The sequence below is a fragment of the Crocodylus siamensis genome, chromosome 11 (assembly GCF_052110815.1).
Source record: "Crocodylus siamensis isolate JL-2025a chromosome 11, ASM5211081v1, whole genome shotgun sequence".
Lineage (NCBI taxonomy): Eukaryota > Metazoa > Chordata > Crocodylia > Crocodylidae > Crocodylus > Crocodylus siamensis.
In genome coordinates this window covers 60,485,151-60,504,718 of record NC_143405.1, presented here as the reverse complement: position 1 = coordinate 60,504,718, position 19,568 = coordinate 60,485,151, and the positions used below count along the sequence as shown (strand labels likewise).

The 19,568-nt window shown below is 42.7% G+C and overlaps 1 protein-coding gene and 1 long non-coding RNA gene across 2 annotated transcripts in view; one reads left to right on the top strand and one right to left on the bottom strand.

The window, feature by feature from the left end:
- Positions 1–19,568, top strand: part of LOC149855933 (uncharacterized) — a 348,042-nt gene that overhangs the window by 43,794 nt on the left and 284,680 nt on the right. The gene's annotated exons all lie outside the window — the stretch shown is intronic.
- The window catches only part of MDFIC2 (MyoD family inhibitor domain containing 2), a 67,732-nt gene that overhangs the window by 33,179 nt on the left and 14,985 nt on the right, over positions 1–19,568 (bottom strand). The window contains exon 2 of the mRNA XM_090021559.1: positions 15,882–15,969. Coding sequence (XP_089877685.1) covers positions 15,882–15,969 — 88 coding nt within the window. The remainder of the gene's footprint in view (positions 1–15,881; positions 15,970–19,568) is intronic.

Sequence of the window (19,568 nt, the reverse complement as noted above, 5' to 3'; positions counted from 1 at the left end):
TACCTTCCTAAAGCTTGGGGTGGTCGTGCCTCCTTTGCAGTCCACAATGAGGGTTCATTCCTGCATCTGCACCTATATTTTTGCCACTAGACATTTGTATAATTTCAGCAAAAATCCTAAAATTCAATTGAGCGAGTGTGACTTTGTGATGTTTCAGAGTCGGTTTACCTTAAAACAAGTTCCCTGTTAAAATCTTCAGGAAGCAAAAAAAAAAAAAGGAAAGAAAAGAAAATCCACTAAAAACCAAGCAAAACCCAGATTGGAAATACCAGTTTCCTATCAAATTAAATGGGATAAAATGAAATAATCATGACAACCTTGAAATTCACCTTGGTCCATGTAGCTTCATAGATTTTCAGGAGAGCGCACACCACTATGATCATCTGCTCTGATCCTAGGCAGAACAGGCCACAGAACTTTGCCCGGTAATTTTTTCAGTGTAGAAAATAATTTCTTACTCATTAGTGAACACTGTCAAACCTAACAAAATACTGTAAGGTCAATTTAGGACCCATATTTAGGGCTGAATCCTGCTCTCCTGAAAGTCAAAAGAGTTTTCTAAGATCAGGAACAAGCCTTTTATTTGTAACTTCAGGCATTATGAAGAATGATAATTTAAAATAGCAATGATGTAATATCAGTGTCAATTCCATTATTTTAACAGATGTAAATTTGCTCTGCTCTTGAACTCTGGTGAATTTTAATGGCAGTATTAAAGAGATACTATTAAGAGTACTTAACTATTTGTAAAAAAAAAATGTGTTTCCAGTTTAAAAAAAAAAGTTTAAATTGCTTTTTATTCATTCTGTGCAATTATTTATTCGAGTGGGTTTATATGTTACAAATTAACATGAATAAGCAGCTAAAATAATCATACTAATAATACACTGAAAAATCACATGTCAGCCGGGCACTCTGAAAATGAGGGAAGTGAGATGAGTGGCCATGATTTAAAGTTTTCACTTCAGTAGCACCTCTATTTTCCAGCCGGTTAAATTGGAATAGTAGTTGGCAATGAGAGCAATCAGCAAAGCATGATTTGAGTTGCCCCAAAGTTTGAGAGTTCAGAACTGAGGTTTAGTGTTGGTCTGTTGTAGAAATTCAGATTTGGGGGGACTTCGTTTAAGCTTCTGGAGGTTTTGAATCAGGTATGCTTCTATTAATAATACCTTCTTTACAAGGTATTGACAATGCACAATGAGACTTTAGGTGGCTAACGGCAACAAAATACTCTGAGATTGTGAAACAGATGGTGTAAACTAGAATATGTTCCTTTTCACCTGCTCTATTAGGAAAGCAAATCCGAACTCGCTAACTCGGTACCAAGTGTAGTCAGTCGAGCTATGCAGAATTACCAAGCGTTTCCCCCCACTGAGTATTCATGTGCCCAAGCCGAGATGGGTTTTCCCATGATTGTGCTTGAATTTGCTCCAAGCTGAAATGTCTGTTTCCATTAGCAAAGGCTCCTCCCCCTCCTCCCATCCCCTACCTGCCCTCGGTAAAATGAAATATTGCAAAGGGCAAATCATTGATGTTCTCCCAATTGCCCCTCCCTCTGCCCCAGGGTTTAGAGCATCTTTTGCATGCTAACATGGCAGCCTTTCAGTTGAGCAAAATTGCCTTTCCTTTTTGTAAAAGCTGCCAAATAAAAAACACTGGCATAGACGTGGAGTAGCAAGGAAGGAAGTTAAAGTAACATCTGAAAGCAGGAACTTTTTCGCGCTTAACCAAAACACCAGCTCACTTCCAAGTGCTCCCCCTCCCCCAAGCTAATGGTCATTATTTCCACCTGATTTGATCCGTCTGAACCAGGACAGAGCACTCCATGAAGCCTGGTTGCAACACCCTTGGCTGCAGCAGTCAGAAGTCCGTCAGCCCAAAGTTTTAAAGAGGAGCCAAACCAGCCCTTATGGGCAAACAGCAGCAAGCCGGGAAGGTCTCATCTGCCAGAGCTGAAATGCCTGCTCTGCAGCTTTGCTCGTATCTGAATGGTACGGTCCACACGGGGCTCTTGAGAATAGTAAATAGATGATCCCATATCCCACAGTCCATTACCACACCAAATTTTCCCATTAACAAAACACAACACACGCAGGTAAAAAATATCAATGTGTCTCATTAAAGAGAGAGAGAAAAAAAAAAAAAGAAACCTTCTATTAAGGCCAAACCATGGGAAACTGGGCAAACCCTGAGAAGAATGGATTTTTGTAGGCGATATTCTAAGTATAGGGAAAAGATATAGATTCTTATATCTTCTGCATCTTGTGGCAGAAGCATTGATGATGGCCTTGTTGATCTCCCTATTTTATTAGACTCAGATTCAGTAAAATACTTAGGCATGCATCTTATTTACTCTTGAGTAGCTCCAAGGAATTAAATACTTGGTTGAACCACAGTCTCATTCACAAAACTCTGCATAAAAAGACCATTTCCGTTCTCATCTGGTATCCCTACAAGTCCCCACTCAACAGCCCTGCATACAGCCACCACTGACCGCTGCCATACAAGTTGTGCAGTCTCTTGTGTTGACCCTCCCTACCGGCACAATAATACAAGTTCTGTATTTCAACTGTGTTTTGAGCTTTGCACATCTGCCAAAGCTCAAAACCAGATGAATCTCAAAGGCTCTAAGGGTCATTTAGCTCTAAAGCGAAGTACAGGTGGTCAAAAAGCCTGAGGATGAATTGGTTCAATCTTAGCAGGTTGTCTAGGCTGTGTACATTGAACCAATAAACAAGTGGACAGGCATTCACTTTTGATTCTGGAAATCCAGCCGCATCCCTGCAGTTGCCCAGGCCAGAAGCCGGGGGGTGCTAGAGCACCTCCCAAGGGAGCTGTGAGGAGCAACCTGCCCCCAGATAACACCTGGAGGAAGCAGAGGGTCCCTGCCAGTGCAGCCCATTGAGCAACCAAACCAGCGCCCTACAAGAGAAGGAGCAGCCCATGTTCCCAGGCACCAGCCAGGTGAGATGCCTTGGTTATTTGGAGCCCAGCAGTCTCCGTCTTCCTACCGCCCTGTCCATCCTAAGGACAATCTCTCTCCTTGTGTAAGTAAAGCAGTGTCTTCAGCAGTTCTGCAAATCAGGTACGTGAGCCACGTGCATGAAATCTCCATGTATTTGAAGCTCTGGCCTTCCATGAGCACACTTCACCGGGGTCACCCAGTAGCACTGCCAGGTAAAAGGAGGCTTTGGAGAGTGCAGGCAGGGGCAGCCGAGTGGCTGGTTCCTTCATTTAAGGAAGCCCTTTTCTAAACTGGTTAGGGAAGCAGTGCTGGCATCCCTGGAAACTTGTTAGTCCCGGCTATTGCAAGCACGGGCCATTTTTGATAACCATTTACAAGCTAGGCGGTGCTGTTCGAGTTGCTGTGTGGGCAAGGGTTCAGAGGCTAAGGTATGTGGCTGAGGCTGGACTTAGTGGAGTGGGACTCCATTATTTAGGGGCTCGATTTGCCTCTCTAAAGCCGCTCGATACGGGGGTATAAACCTGCCCACACCTTGTGTCTGTATCTGGTGGAAATCCCAGTCCTGCTCTCTGGATGCCTCTGTCTACGGGCAAGTGGTGGGTGGGTGGAGAGTGGCTGGCAACAGTCAGAGCCTTGGCTCCTTTCCCTTGGTTGTTTGGCAGGATCACTGGTCATCATAAGGGAGGAAATCAGCTGCACCCTTTCAAGCATTGCAGCAATGTATTTTCTCATCTGGATCCAGGAGGAGAAGTGGTATCAGTAATTCCCTGCTCCTTGCTCAGGCTGGGCCTAAATGCCCAATCTCGCCTGAAGTATTTTGCAGAGCGGAGCTGGCTGCATTCCTGCTACATTTCCAATGGTTGTGACATCTGCGAATTTTTGGTGGTCTGAAAATTATACACAGATAAAAGGACTTGGGGAAATTATGGCATTTTACACATAAAACTATTTTATTGTAAAACTAACTGAAATTATCTTAATGACTTATGTAAAGTGAAATATTGGGTTTTCTTTTTTCTTTCTCTTTTAGCCCTGGCCTCACACAGGCATATTAATGATTATTTGTCAAAGTCACACTGTTTGCTTACAAGGTACGAAGGCTTTTTAGACATTATAATGACAGCTTTTGATTCACTTGATAATATTTAGAATAAGCCATAAAAGCCAATCTCTGAACGAACAGACCGCTTTTATTGGCTTTTAGTGCTATTACTGCTATCGTAAGTGGTAAATTGGCCTACTGCAAGTAATACTGCTGTGTCATACTTGTAAAACCACTGCTTAGTTTGATATTTTATTTATTTTACATGAAAACGTTTTAAAGTATGGAGACTGTACTGTCCTTCCATGACAGCTAGGGGTTCCCTTCAGGTCAGGACTGGAGCACTGAGCAGAAACTTCCCCTGTTGCTAGTGCTGGATTCGTTAAGTGGATAAATCCTTTTCAGAGACTCTGAAAATCACAAAACACAGGGCAAAGCACCGGGAAGTCGGGGACGAAGCACTCTGAGCTGAGGGGATCCAGCCACAGAATAAACTTTCAGAAAAGTTTGGACAAATCCAGAAACTAGCCACTTGATGATGTAGAAGGGGCTGGTTCTGCATTGAGCAGGGGTTTGGACTAGATGTGATGTCCTGAGGTCCCTTCCCAGCACTAACTTTCTATGATTCTACATGCTGAAGTCCATTAGAGACTTTACTATTGCTAATCTGTATGGCACAGAGGATGCTCAGCTGTTCTGACCTTTTAATTTTCAACTTTTTAAGTTACACAAATTCAGATGCTGGTAAGCAGGCCAGTTAATATTTTATTTTACTTGAAGAAGACATTAAAATATTTACCCATGGATACCTCAGAGACTATAATTGATGTTATTCCCAAAGATACCCCTTTAAAAGCTGGCACTTCCTAGAGAGAGCTCATGGTGCCAGTTAGTCATATTTCTATACTAGATAATTTCATGCTCATTAATGATGGGGGCTTTTGAGATTCAATTGGTCCTCTGCTCTCAGGGCCAAATTTGAAGGCTCTGAGAGTATGGGCCCAACTTGTTGAGCACTGCCTAGAAGGTGCTGAGTTCCCTTGGCTCTAGTTGGCTTTTATAGGTGTTGAGGGCACCCAGCAACATCCCAGGAAATGTTCAAAATCTTGGACAATTGGACCCATATGCAGGGGAGTGGTGAGGAAGAATATATCTGGCTATAAAGCAGCCATGAGCTAAAATTTAAGGCAGCCAAAGGACTCTCCCACCATGCTGTTGCCACTGCCTCCCACCTGCAGTCGAGCCCAGCTTCAGTGCAATCCAGCTGGGATGGGCAGAAACGGCTCTAGTGCTTCCCCAACCCTGGGACAACAGGGATAGCAGCAGTGGCAGGTAGGGAAGGGCAGGGCAGGGGACCTGCCTATGAGCCAAAGGGGAAGGGATTTGGGTGGGGGGGTCACATGTTTCAGGGACTTAAAGTTTAAAAGCCCCTGGAGACTTCCGGAGTGCACTCCGGTGCAAAAGGGCAATGCAGCTGCACCACTGAACCCCCTCTGGACTCGCTCATTAGGGTACGTACAAGTATAATGGTTAGATTGCCCTAACCAAGGTATCTAAATATCCCAGTGTACAAGTGTTTACAGGGCTTAGGTTGCTCTAAAAATGGTGCCTGATCTAAAGTTATTTCTCATCTGACCTAACGAGGATTAACCCAGCCTAGTGAATGCTTACTTGCATTCACGGTACAGCCCCAGGTCTCAGAAAACCTAGCCACGCTCTACTGCCTTGGGTTTGTGCTGTTTTTACCCTGCTGATAAGCCCTGGATTGGGCAGCCCTCTGGATGGACATGCCAACTCCCACTGCAGACCTACCAGCCTCTCCTCACCCTCAACTCAATTTTCCCCAGCTGCCCACGCCTCCTCCCAGCAAGCAGCAAATGATTGCATGCACGGATCCCAACTCAGGTTTAGGCAGCTTAAATTAAGCCGCCTTAACCTGAGCTGGGTTAGGCTACAAAGGCCTGTGTAGCCGAAATTCACCACTGCAAGGATGGCCAGCATGGAGCCTTAGTAGCAGTTTACTGATAAGAAGCCCTTGTGCAGAGTCTTAGCACCTACAGGTTAGTTATGCTGGGAAGAACAGAAATGGGTCGTGGCAACCTGATGTTGTTTTTGTCTTTATCACATAAGGACATTGGGTTCTTTTTTTTTTTTTCAAAATAAACCAAAATTGGCAAAGGGACAACAGAAATTATCGTGGTTCAAACTGAATGAAAGTTTGCAGGTCCCAGATCCCTTGTATTGCGCTGAAAAATCACATAAAAGTCAGTTCTTGCTTCTAAAGACTGAATGATGATCACCAGAGAAATATGCAGTTAGCTAAAGCAGTAATTTTGTGTGATATAATTTACTTCTTTTATATAGCTACAGGAACAGGAGCAAGTTTTTCAGAAGCAAACCTTGGTTTTGGCATTCAAATATTTGCAGATTCTTGCATGTTGTGTAATCACTTTTTGTCTGCATGTATTTTCTGATTTCCATCTACATACAGCTGTTTTTGGTTTGGTTTGTATTTTTTGCTCAGTAACTGATTTTTAGCATGCTGCTTGATCAAATACTTTTTATTTAGAAAATAGGCTTTATATGGATTGCCAAAGAAATAAAACTTCTCTGTCTTAAATGTTATTGCACGTTGGCTTGCTTCAACGAAAGGGAATAAATCTGATCAGTATTATTTTACACTCAAGAGCCTATTTAGGTGATCATATAAATTTTACCTTTTAAATCTGCAGTGTAGCAGTATTGCTAAATGGTGTTCTTATCACAGTTGTTTAGTCTTTAAAATCCTCAGGAAACTTGGCACCTGCATCTTCTGGTGATGTTTTCTTTCCTTTGAAATTGCTTGTGGGCATATTTCAGCAAAGATGCGGAGCAGCTTAATTTGTGTTAGTAATCAGTTCACAGATGCATCATCATTGCTGCAACATTTTTTATTTGGCTGTAGGAGCTCAACAGAGAACAGCACATCTACTTTTCTATCTCTGAAGCCTGTCAGGTCTTGCAGAGAGTGCTTTGTTGTTGTTGTTGTTGTTGTTGTGACACACATTTCTGGAGTGTGTGCATATACGTGTCTGAGAGAATATAGAACATTATCCCGCTTAACTACTGCAATCATAGGCACATTAAGTAGACAGATAATAAACAATCCATCTAAATTTATGATTTACTTAATTTTGTTTGCTGCTTTCTGAATGTGTTCACTGAGATTAAAGACTGAAACTAGAAGTGTACTCCATAATTGAGAGAACATCAGAGATCGCTGCTGAAGTGGGGTGAAATTCACCTAGGACAAGGGGACAACTAAGGCCTTGGGTTAGTCCAGTTCCCAAGGCTGTATCTCACCTTTACTCAGGAAGGACTAGAGCCACAAAGCTAGGTGACAATATTGAGGGTTGTGACATCTATGCTTTGGTGTCCTACTGTTTTGGGCAGGGGTGGGCAATTATTTTGGCTGAAGGGTGGCTTAATGAGTTTTGGTAAGTTTTCGAGGGCCACAAGGGCAGCCCCACCTCTTGACAGGTGCTCCGCCCCCTGGTTGCCATCTTGGGACTGAAAGTCCTGCCTCTAACCCCTGCCACTAGAATTCCCTCCCTTTGGCCTTGGAAGCGCTTCTTTTGGGAGTGGGGGAAAGGGGGTCGGTATCTGAATCGGAAAACCCCCCAAATCATATATTGAAAGTCAGACATTTACTATAATGTATTATAATTTTATTCCAAAACATATTTTTGTCCTGATTTGTGTTTGTGTAGTGTATATAGGGGTAACTGCATAATAGGTCAAAAAGAAAGTCTTGTATTTTGTGTGCGGGGGAGTGTGTGAGGTGTGGTTGGGGGTGTATGGTGGTGTGTGTGTGTGTGTGTGTAGTGTGTGAGGGGGTGTGGCTGTGTGTAGGGGGTTTAAGTTTGGTTGTGGGGGGGTGTATATGTCAAAGGGTTGTGGGGGCAGGGTGCGTGTGTGTGGGGGTTGTGGGGTGTGAGGGAGGATAGGGGGCCATGGGAACCCCCCTACACACGCCCACCCATGGCACACAGCCCCAGTTGCCAGCAGGAGGGAGGGTCCCTCGGGGTGTTTGGGGCCCATGCAGGTACTTCGTTGCAGCAGCAGGCAGCTCCAGCCAAAGCTGCGCATGGAGGCAAAGAGTGCAGCCAGGCCAGCGTCCCTCTATCTCACAGGGCTCCCCGCAGCCTATGTACAGCTTCTGGCACTTGCATGCCACCGGGGGAAGCCCCATGTGATGAAGCCAGCTGCCGCCATGAAAGCAGGGAACAGGGCTCCTCAGCCAGCTGCATCATGTGAGGCTTCCCCCAGCTTATGCATGAATGCTGGGAGCTGCATGTGCACCATGGGGAGCCACACATGATAGAGGCGGGCTGGCCTGGCTGTGCTCATTGCCGCCTTGTGCAGCTGTGGCTGGAACCATGTGCTGCCAGGCAGCAGTGCCAAGAGCACCCTGAGGGCCCCCGCCTGCTGCTGCTGCTGGTGGCAGGGGCTGTGTGCCATGGGGGAAAAGGGGAGTCCCCACACCCACACCCTGCCCACTGGAGCGCCACACTTCCTGCCACCCCCTTGGGTGCAGGCTCAGCAGTCCCGCCAGCCCCAGCCCCATGTGGCCTGACTCTGCCCATCTGCAACTCCTCCCCCTGCCACAGTGCCCCCTGCCCCTACTGCACAGGCTGTATTTTGCCCACCCCTGGTCTAGGGCAATCCACAGCCTTGGGTTCAGCACTCGGTCTATTTGTGGAAAGACTGACGAGTGTAAACTACACACTAATACCGTAGTTTAGAGTAGGCCCCGGGTTGCTCTGACCTATGCCACAGGTTGTATGGAGCTCACCTGGGGATAAGGGAGTTGCCACTGGGTGTATGTACATGTGCATTAAATTGCTTTAGTTAATGCACATTAAATTTAGTACTTCCGTTGTGAGCGCACTTTTACGCATGCTCCAAGGATGCAGGGGGAGGGAGCACTTTAATTAGAGCTGCTTTAATTAAAGCACTACTGCATCTCATGTATCCATGTCCCCATGCTTCAAAAAAACAGTGGGGCATTTGAAATTTAGTTCGATGAGCTTTAGTTCCAGGGACCTCGCTGCCATTTTGAAGCGCAGGGATGCTGATACACAAGTGCTCCATGCTTCAGCAGACTCAGTTAATCAAGTCTGCTCTGACATACTGTAATAACAGTGCCCTGGAGCAGCCTCCCAGCATGTCTACTGGTACACTGAGATACTAGGAAAATGCACGTTAACCTGTCTTAATACTTATTAACTAAAAAGCACCATTTTAAGTGACAAAGCGCATTAGCCTATTTTAATGTGCATTAACTAAATAGCGCGGTTTTCCAGTGATGCTTTAATGTGCATTAAAATAACCTGAGGAATCTGTTAAATACTAACAGCAATTTCTTTAAGAAGCCTCAATGAGATGATGACAATTCTCACAAGCAGGAGTAGGGCTCCTGGTTTTTTATGATGGTAAAGAGTCAGGAGCACACCACTGACTTTAACGTGCTGCCTTCTACACCAGTAGAAATCCGGAGTAGCCCCACTGAAATCGTTAGAGTTATTGTAGAGTAAAACTAGTATAAAATACTTGTTTGGAGATGGACGAACTTTCAGAATAGTTTCCATTGGTTAATTAAAGTAATGGTGTGCTGCCTTTACATTAGAAGAAAAGCAAACAGCTTACTAATGCTAGCTGTACTACAGCCAAACACCAACAAAACCCTTTTTGAGAGAGAAGATAATCAGGATCTTTAACAATTCTATTATCAGCCTTCTGCAATACTCACCGTCTTTATTGGGAGTGAATGTTCGTTATCATCCAGCATAGTTATTCTGTTTATTCACATACATGCATCTTTCTGGCTTCTACTGCCATACGATGGACCTGTTTTGCAGAGAGTTAGGGTTGTGTTCAACTGTATTGCATTTAACAGGTTTTTGTAAGATCTGAGAGAGGAAACCAGAGGTATCTCATGACTGGATTGTCTGTCTTTTGTTGCCTCTTTGTCTTAAGCTTGTCTGTGTTTACTTCTCTATCTGTAAAGTACAGACAATTACAACGCTTCAGACATATTCTGGAAAATTTAGATCTGGTGCACGCTCACTCAACTGCATTGTTTAAGTACACCATTTTTAAATGGAGTTGCACCTGCTAACGTTAATTTTTGGTCAAGGAGCTGACGGATGTTCTTGAATAACTGAGCCAAACCGGCTGCCTTTGATTGTTAATACCCTACATGGCTATGACAAAGCACGCTGGATTTAAACATTAAGAAGAAAAAATTCAGCTAAATTATAGATGTAGAGCAATATCCTGTCCTTGGTTACACTTTTACAACAAAGGGTAAGATTTAAGAACAAAATTACAGATGTGCCTGGGAGCAGAATTTGGCCTCCCAGAATCCCTAATACACAAGACAGGAAGAATACCTTCAGAGCTCAGCAAATTTGTAGTAATGCTAGTTGGATAAACTGGCTTTTTTTGCTTTTATTTTTATTGCAAGTGGGACAAATTTGAACACAACCCCAGTAAGGCATTAAAAAAAAAAAATCTTGAACCCACTTTTATACAGTTAATTTTCAGGCAAGAAGTATGCTTTTAGATATCACCCTACCGCTGTAGTAGAAGTACCTTCTTCAGTTACTGTGCATTCCTGCTGTATGATTGTAATTGAAATCTTTTCATTTCCTAGAAGTCTGCAGTGCAGAGATCAAGGACTGCTCAGTTTATAAAACAGCAATTAGTAGAAGCAAGCTGGGACCATTCTAGATTTCATGTACTCTGTCTCCCTTGGTAAAGAGTCTTTAAATCTGCTGGTTTACAACTTAAAGGAAGGCTTGTCTTGATTAATTCATTTGGTCACAGTCCTGAAGCTGACATGGCATCTTCCAGGAATTCCACCCCTCTGGGATCAGTATCATCAGTTTTCAAATGCATTTTTTCTTGTGGCTCTTATCTGGGAAGAGTCGGCTGCAATTACAGCGTTCATGCCTCGGCATTTTGGCATTTTGCATGAAAGTTTATGTGGAAAGACCTGAAAGATACACCTGGGCCAGCTGTCTTTTACAAAGCTCTCCAGACCAATGATTCAAGCTAGAAAGAGAGCGTGAAAAGGCTCCTGGCCCCAACCCCTCCCCTCAGCAATATTCAGGGGACAAGTTTATAGGTGCATGAATGGATAGAAAGGGGCAAAATTCCACTGCACTTGCACAGCATCTTGTACCGTTTCTGCTACAAGAATTTGACATATTATCCTTTTGGAAAGAAGTAGGTAGGGATATGCTTTGCTGCGGACTTGACGAATTAGCTCCACAGTAAAGCGTCACCGTGTACACATTCAGCACTATTAGCTTAGAGTAAGCTAATTAACTCCACTGCAAGACAGTACCGCCCGACACAAGTACTATCCCACCGTGGAGTTATTTATTCCACTGCAGCGCATGTGTCGATGGTGACTGGGGCTGGCTGGGGCACAAGTGTGCTACAGTGGGGGCTGGCTGCTGGCTAGTCACACACTGTAACACCCTTGTGCCCCAGGCACCCGCTCCGCAGCACACTGAGCTGGGTGAGAGCAGCCTCAGGCTGGCAGGCTGACCCCCTAGGCACCTTGCCAATCAGGGCTTTGCTGCCCCAGCTCAATGTGCTAAAGTCCCGAGTGCATGTGTAAACTCGGTGCCTGGGAGCAATTAACTCTGATGCCAGAGTTCATTTAGGCACACTGATTTCACGCGGCGATGCGCCCAGAGTGAGTCAAGTTGACGTGAGATGTCGGAAAACAACAAAGGTAATGCAGAACTGTTTTTGCTGTTTCGGAGCCTGCATTTTACAAGACAAAATGCGTGTTATGTTGTCAGCGTGAAAGCCTGTCGGTCTTACGAAACAGGTTTACCTCTCCTTAGTATCAGGCTTTTTTTCGTTAAAAATAGCATATGCTTCTTAAATCTGTGCACCGTAGCAAATATTTCTTTTCAAATGAGCCCATTTTTCAGTTTTTTAATAATAAGCATAAATCCTCAGACACTGAGGGGGTTTATATTTTGTTACAAATAGTGTATACATACAAGGTCCTGACAGCACAATTGGATTCACCTGGATGGGTATGTGCAGATTCCCACTGCCTTCAAAGGAAATATGTAGGGAATCAGATTTGTTTCTTTATGCATTCCCTGTCCTATAGCAATGAGTGAGAGATGCAAATGACAGTATCTCGGGCTGAGAGGAGTTGAGAAAAAAAGTTGTAGCAGATCTCTGGTTCCAGTTTTTTTAAAAAAGACAGTTCCATTTCTAATAGAGTCTGGTAGATGCGACTGGTTATCTGGCAGACCTGTGTCAAGCCTCTATGAGCTTTCCAAAGGGCAGTAGTGTGGTTGGAGGCTTAGGAGAAACAAGAAAAGGAAAGAATAGTCATTATGTCTGTTCTGGGACCAACTGGCAGTATCCTGGGATGGGAAAGGTCATCAAAAAGGCTCACCTGTGGGACCCTGTGGCTCCAGCACCCCACTGTAGCCCTTTGGCCACTGCACTGGGAGTTTAAACGCAGCTGAAAACTACCATTAATGGGGAAAGGAATCACCAACGGTCATAAAGCCTGCATGTCAGGTTTTCTACCCTCCACAAAGGGCTTTGGATACAGTGTCCTTGTTGCTTGTAATTTAACCTGCTGTACCCCTTAGGTCTTAGCCATGCCCAAGATCAGACAAGCAAACAGATGACTTGGAGCCCCTTTTCCCCGCATCCTACTCAGGTCCTGCTCTACATGTGGCTTGGTTACACCTCAGATTCTGATCCCCAGACTTATAATGGCATGAATTTCCATTCCAGCATGCAAAATGAGGGCGACTTAGAGCAATGTAATGTGGCAAGAAGTGTCACACATTCTTCACATCATATTATCTCAGAGACTGATCAGCATTGTCACTGTAAACCTACTGCAGCTTTCACTCAAGTTCCAGGTTTGAAATTATACTCCAAAGAGTGACAGATCTAGGAGCACAGAAACACATTAGGCCCCTTTAACAGGCTATCCCTCCTTGCTAGTTTAATTTTGTCCCATGCTGGTTCCCTCTGCACAGCTTTCCATCAAATGAACATGATCATTTTTGTATTATCAATAATGCTTGTTTGTTAGATTTATGTTTTTGTAGGCCAGAGGTTCCAACCTCCACATAAAGTTTTGACGTAGGAATCAAATGCTCAGACATCAATATGGCATCAAGACTATGCAATACTGTTAGAAGTGGCATTCTTTCAAATTAGTCTGATGTCAAGGCTCCTTTCTGCTTCCAGCGGCTGGCAAAGTGGAAGTTAAATATCATCTTCCAAAAAAAGCAAATCCTAAATAATGCTGACAGACAGCTCAACATTTCCTCTGCCAGTTAGGCAAGTTCTAATGCTCAAGGCCAATGAAAACAATAGGTACCTCGATTGCTATAGGTCTTCTGACCTACCAACACATAAGTTATTACTTTGTAAGGCACTTTGGGAAGGCTAGTTTATGAAATACAGTAAAACCAAATTCTGGTCTATATTTCTTGTGTGTATTTCTGCTACTATGTGGTTCATGACTGCTTCTTTTAGAAGGCACAAAAAATCAATACAAAACCATGAATAAAAATAACTTTTCCTTAAAACTGGATGCTAAAAGAACAGACAGTTTGTTTATGTAATTTTTTTTTACATTGCCTGAAGAAAACAGTATAAGGATGCAGTTCTACTCTACGTTGTTTACTGGGATGTGCAAATCCGTGATCATTATTATATTTAAAACCTGGAAAATCTGAAACGATGCACAGGCTCAATGAAAGCAATCTGCACACAACACCAGTGCATAAAAATACTAAAACAGGAAAAAAAAGAAATGACTGAGAAACAATGGTTCATAATAACCTGTACGACAAATATCTCTCCCAAACAAGCCTCCTTTCAGCCATTTACTAACTCGGTGATTGTACCAAGCCCAATTGTGCTACAGTCCAGCCATTTGTGGCCAGTGGGAAGAATTTGGATATTGGTTTCTACAAGAGATTGATGCCCAAGAAAACACAACAATAAAAATATGAGTGCGCTGAAGTTAGGATCTTGGATCTGCCTATGAGATTGTCAGTGGGATCCCTATGAGATGAATCTCAAGTGAATAAAGTAGGGAAATGATAAACTATTGTTGATCAGAATTACCAAAGCTACAATGAACATAAGCAGGCGCAACTCTCTGAGGTCGCATGGGCCAATGAATGAGCAAATAGCTGGGGCTAAGAAAACACCAGCTTTTCCCGCTGGTTCTTTGTGTGACAGTAGACGTTAGCTCCCTTTGCCTTAGTTTTCTCATCTGTAAAAGAATAGGCAATGATGCACCGTTTGTATCGCTGCAACTTGGGCATTCAGGAATAGACACGGTCTGTTTCACGTTAATTCCTGATATTTACAAGGTCTAATGCAAGACTCTTGCCACGGCAAAAACTTCTTTGGTGGTATTGCTTTCTGTGACGCGCTTATCCTGACTCTACAGGACGAGCAAAGCTCCCACTGAAGTTAACTGGAATTTTGTGTGTGGATGGATGGAAGATGGATATTTAGAAAGGGTACCTATGTTAGCAAACTGGTTTTGCTTGATGTGATGATTTTGGTGTTTGGAAGTACCACCTCAACATTGATCTAGTCAGTAGAGCGAGCGCAAGACCAGGACTGAACCTCAGATTTTACTCCTCTCTACTGCAGGTATAAATTGGCAATAAAATAACAAAATATCAAAATTTACAAATTATACAACAATTGTTCTTATAAATGAGCTCTTTCTTTTATATGTACATACTTAATGGAAGTCTTCAAAATATGAAGTCACTTTTTGAAACCCACCCAACATATTTGTTAGAATAAGAATGTAATACTATACTATAAAAGCCAGAAAATACATCTGAACAAGCAATATGTAACAAATGCCTTTAATAAGTCTTGTAACATTTTGTTTTGGGAGTTTAAGTCGCCTGATGGGTATCATATATGTCCTATATATAACCCCTATGTATAATAAATGATGTAAAGCATTGTGAAATATCGCATAGGTGGTCCTCTGTGCCAAACATGCTAAAGCTCCAACTAAATCTTGTGTCAGTTTGAAATATTTCTTTTTATATTTTGAAGTATTTATTTAATAAGAGCCCTCCATCCATTCTAGATGTATTCAGTAAACAAAAAAACCCCGTTTCATATATGTTTTTTTTCTCTTAAATGTTCTTAAAAGACCGTATTTGATGAAAAACAGCTGTCTTTTATAATTAATGGCGAATTTTTTTCCTGCAGAAGGAAAAGTTTTTCACTAGTTTACTGCAGTAGTTCTCTTCACTTATGTCAGCATCTGGTATTTTTCTATACAAAAGGAAAACACCAAGAACAACTGCATGTTGTAAGCCATTAGGATTCCCCTCTTCAGACATGGATAACAGGCACACTCTCAAGATCTTTAATTAATTTTTACCAAATTCTGGGTAACCATACTAGCTCTGATTTACTGGCACTTGACTTAACAAAACCATTGCAAGGAGCTCATGTTTATGCCTACGACTCTTAATGGTAGTGGCTGGTTTAAAGTAAATTAGAGCTTCCCTTACGACTGAAAGTTGCGGGAAGAAAGGTTATTGGGGAATTCAGATTCTGACAACTTAGGATGGTTTGAAGAATATGTAGAAGTTCTTGCATGCATTCTAGGCAGCTAGTTAGAGGTCTCACAGGGCAAAATCCTGGCCCCATTAACGTCAGTAGAAATTTTGTCTATAGTTTCTTGGTTTTCTACTATAAGATTACATTTAATAAAGTACAAGAAATGAACTGGAACACAAAGAAATATGCAGTTAATCAATAAACCTTGTAACCTACCTTCATTCAACCAAGAAGTATTTTGCTTGTCATTTTCAAAACTTTCAGTAGATTTGATCTGTACCTTGTCTGTCTTGGCTTCTGACATCTAGAAGGAAGAAAATAATTTTGGGATGGTGAAAGTTCTTCTGTAAAGCAAAGTTTCTGAAAACAAAATCTATTCTTTTTTTTTTTGGTTCCCGGTGTCTTATCCTGTTAATAAATTGTGTATGCTTACATGTACTATTTTAATTTTTTTAACTGATCACTAATCCTTCAAAATCTCTTGCACATTAAACTAGTATACTGTTCCTCAAAGCGTTATCAATATTACCTGATTGCTAGTTATGGTTCAATACTTAAATATTACTATAAATTGTATTATGCACTGCACGAATAATACATTCTTAACACAATGATAATGCACGTATATTGCACTAGAGAGCATTAGATATACTGTGGCTAAAAACGAGGTTGCCCATAAACCTGTTTAATCTGGTTCTTAGCCGTCATAAAGCATGCTATTTCAAATGAGCCCTGTATAAACAAAGTATTTATAAAGAGAACTTTAGCAAAGTGCAACCAAAAAATCTTTACTTTCACTTTCAGCAATTTATTTGCACGAGAGTCTTCTCATTAGAGCAAAGTTACAGTGCCTGAGGGCATTGTGTATACAGTAGCGGATAGATCATACACTGTAGTTTACTTCGATTGCTTGCTGAGAATAAGATTAGGCTCTCCAATCTTCCTCAGAATTGCTTTTTATTCACTGAGTCCGGTTAGCTAAAGCATTTGAGTATTTTTACCTGTATATTCCAAACAGAAGAGATGAAAGTCGTGGGATTCAGAAGCAGCTGAGCGGTTCAGCCTGCAGAATCCCTTGTTGTCTGATGTCCAGCATTCCCTCACACTGACAAAACTGAAAGGATGAGCAATGCACTCTCTTCCTCCCTGCTGTGTGGTGCTACATTTGTCTTGCTGCCAGAATCAGCCAACTTATTGCTGAGGATTTCTCTCTCTCTCTCTCTTTTTTCTTTTCTTTTTGTTGTTGTTGTTGCATGCGCTATCAAGGCGGGGGTGGGGGGTCGGGGGAAACAACCTCCCAGCTGTATTAAAGTTGCATAAAGGCAACATCACTATAAATAAAGAGCTGTTTTGAAGCAGGTTACTACCACAGTTCATAACTTGGGTGAATCTCTGAGGGGAAAAAAAAAAGCCAGAAAATTAATAGTGACAAATCAGATAAATGTTGGAATATTTTGGCTATGCAAATTAAAACGCTCTTAGATGTGCAGGCTAGTCCAGAAGTGTCGCTTTACTGCTGACATTTTGGGAAAGTAAAAAGCCAGTGATGTGAGATGGTGAGTTTTTTTGCACTCCCAGTCAGTTCTGGGCCAGATTTCCCATGGTAGGCAAGGGTACCAAAGGCAATAGAACTAGATTATTGTATTGCAGTAGTAATTAGAGACCTCAGCTGGGGATGGGCCTTGTCCCGAAGAGCTTATAGTCAGCATCTTACGGATTCAGAGCTATCATCTCTGTCTGGCCTGAGTTTGAGGTGCTGGGTACTGTCAGCACCATTCATGGGCTTTAGAATAGCCTTATCAAAGTCATGGGCAGAACTCCCATTGAGATTAGCAGAACAGGGTCAGGCCCAGTTTTGGTGAGATTTCAGGGTACTCAAAATCTTCAACCTCAGGTCTCCAAGGGAGGAATACTGTAGGGAGTAACCAGAAAACACCACTCCACTTTCCAGGTCTGAATTTCCATGGCATTAATTGCAGAATAAATTCAGAGTTACTCATTTTTCTTACCTTTTAGCAATATTTACAAAATTTCAAGCAGAGTTTGTCATCAGATACTGTAATCCAAGATCCCAGTGCTTAAGTGTGGCCAATAAATAATAACACATTCCCTTTGTTATGACAATTATCTTCCTCTACTCTCCCATCACATGTCATTCTTTCTTACACAGGAAAAAAACATTTCTTTTGCTGGTTTTAAATCTCCTATGCCAACGCGACTGAGATTCTCCTACCATCTTTGGCTAATTGCAAACTGCATGTTAGGCACCTGTTACTACATCAACAAAATGTGCGGTCACGGCAGCATGGTTTGAAGACATATTTTATTAGAGTGCTTTGAGAACCGCAGCAAGCAGTGTGTGTGGGAGGGGATAAGGTGGAAGAGGGAAACAAAGTGTGCACGCGCCGATCCTTTAATATTCTCGTGCCATCTTCCTGCATAAAGCATTGAAAGATGCGCTCTCCCCATAAACACACAAGTGAACACATGCACACCTTTTTCATGTTACTATACCTGTGATTTTGAGTGAGGAAGAGAGACAACTGCTTCAACTGTACTAACGGTGGGCAGGTTCCTGGGCCGTTATGGAGTGCCGGTGAAGTGGGTTATGTTTCAGACAGGTGTATCTGTACACCTCTGATTGCCAGGTCGGGGTGATGAGTACTTTATGGAAGTAGCACGTTAAATAGAGAGGTTGTGGACTCTCCAGCCGAAAATTTTCAAGAGCAGGTTGGACAGTTGCATGCCTGGGATGGTTTAGTCATGGATGATCCTACCTTGAGCAGGGGACTGGACTGGATGACCTTGTGAGGTCCCTTCCAGCCCTACTTTCTTATGATCCTATATTAACATCAAGATGTTGGGTTGGGAAAAGCGCAGGCTCAGGGGTGATCTGATGGCCACCTATAAGTTTATCAGGAGTGACCACCAGGATCTGGGGGAACATCTGTTCACCAGAGCGCCCCAAGGGATGATGAGGTCGAACGGTCACAAACTCCTGCAAGACCGTTTCAGGCTGGACGTAAGGAAGAATTTCTTTACTGTCTGAGCCCCCAAGGTCTGGAACAGTCTGCCAGCGGAGGTGGTTCAAGCACCTACACTGAACACCTTCAAGAGTAAATTGGATGCTTATCTTGCTGGGATCCTATGACCCCCAGCTGACTTCCTGCCCTTTGGGCGGGGGGCTGGACTCGATGATCTCCCGAGGTCCCTTCCAGCCCTGATGTCTATGAAATCTATGAAAGTTTTTAAATTCATTAGACATGGCCTCTTTTAGATGACTTCAGGCGCTGCTTGTGTTCCAAGGATTTGTCAGGGTCCCTAGGCCAACAATAAAACAGAAAACAAAAAATCCCAAAGCTGCCATGCTTTGAAAGCACCCATGCCTTAACCACTTAAAGATCTCACTGAAGTTGAAGAGAGTTTGGACTGAGTCTTAGGAAGGCCTTACCTTTCGGACTCCAGGAGTAGCTTTTGGTTTTAGCTATTGACATTTGATAGGTAGAGATCTCTCCCCAAATCCGAGCCCCAGTATTTTTGTTAACGTACATGCGTAAAAACAGGAGAAAGAAAGATTGCTGACCCCTTGCTAAAGAATATTTTTTGCAGGTCATGAGTGTTGTGTTACAGTTTAATATGAACCAAAGGAAGGAACCTCCTAACTGGTCCAAGGGGTCAGATGAATTTCCTGTTCAAAGTGGTTTTCATTGCTGACTTTCAGTTAATGGTCCCTAGTATTTTCTATCCAGGAACATGAAATGAAAGCTTTTGTGTTCTTGGTCAGCTCTAGGTTTCTACTGAGACACATTCCTGTGTGCTATTTTTGCATCATTTAATTAAGCTATTTTGGATAAATGCATCAATATTTCTATTTCCTAATCAATCCTAAAATAGTTAAAGGAA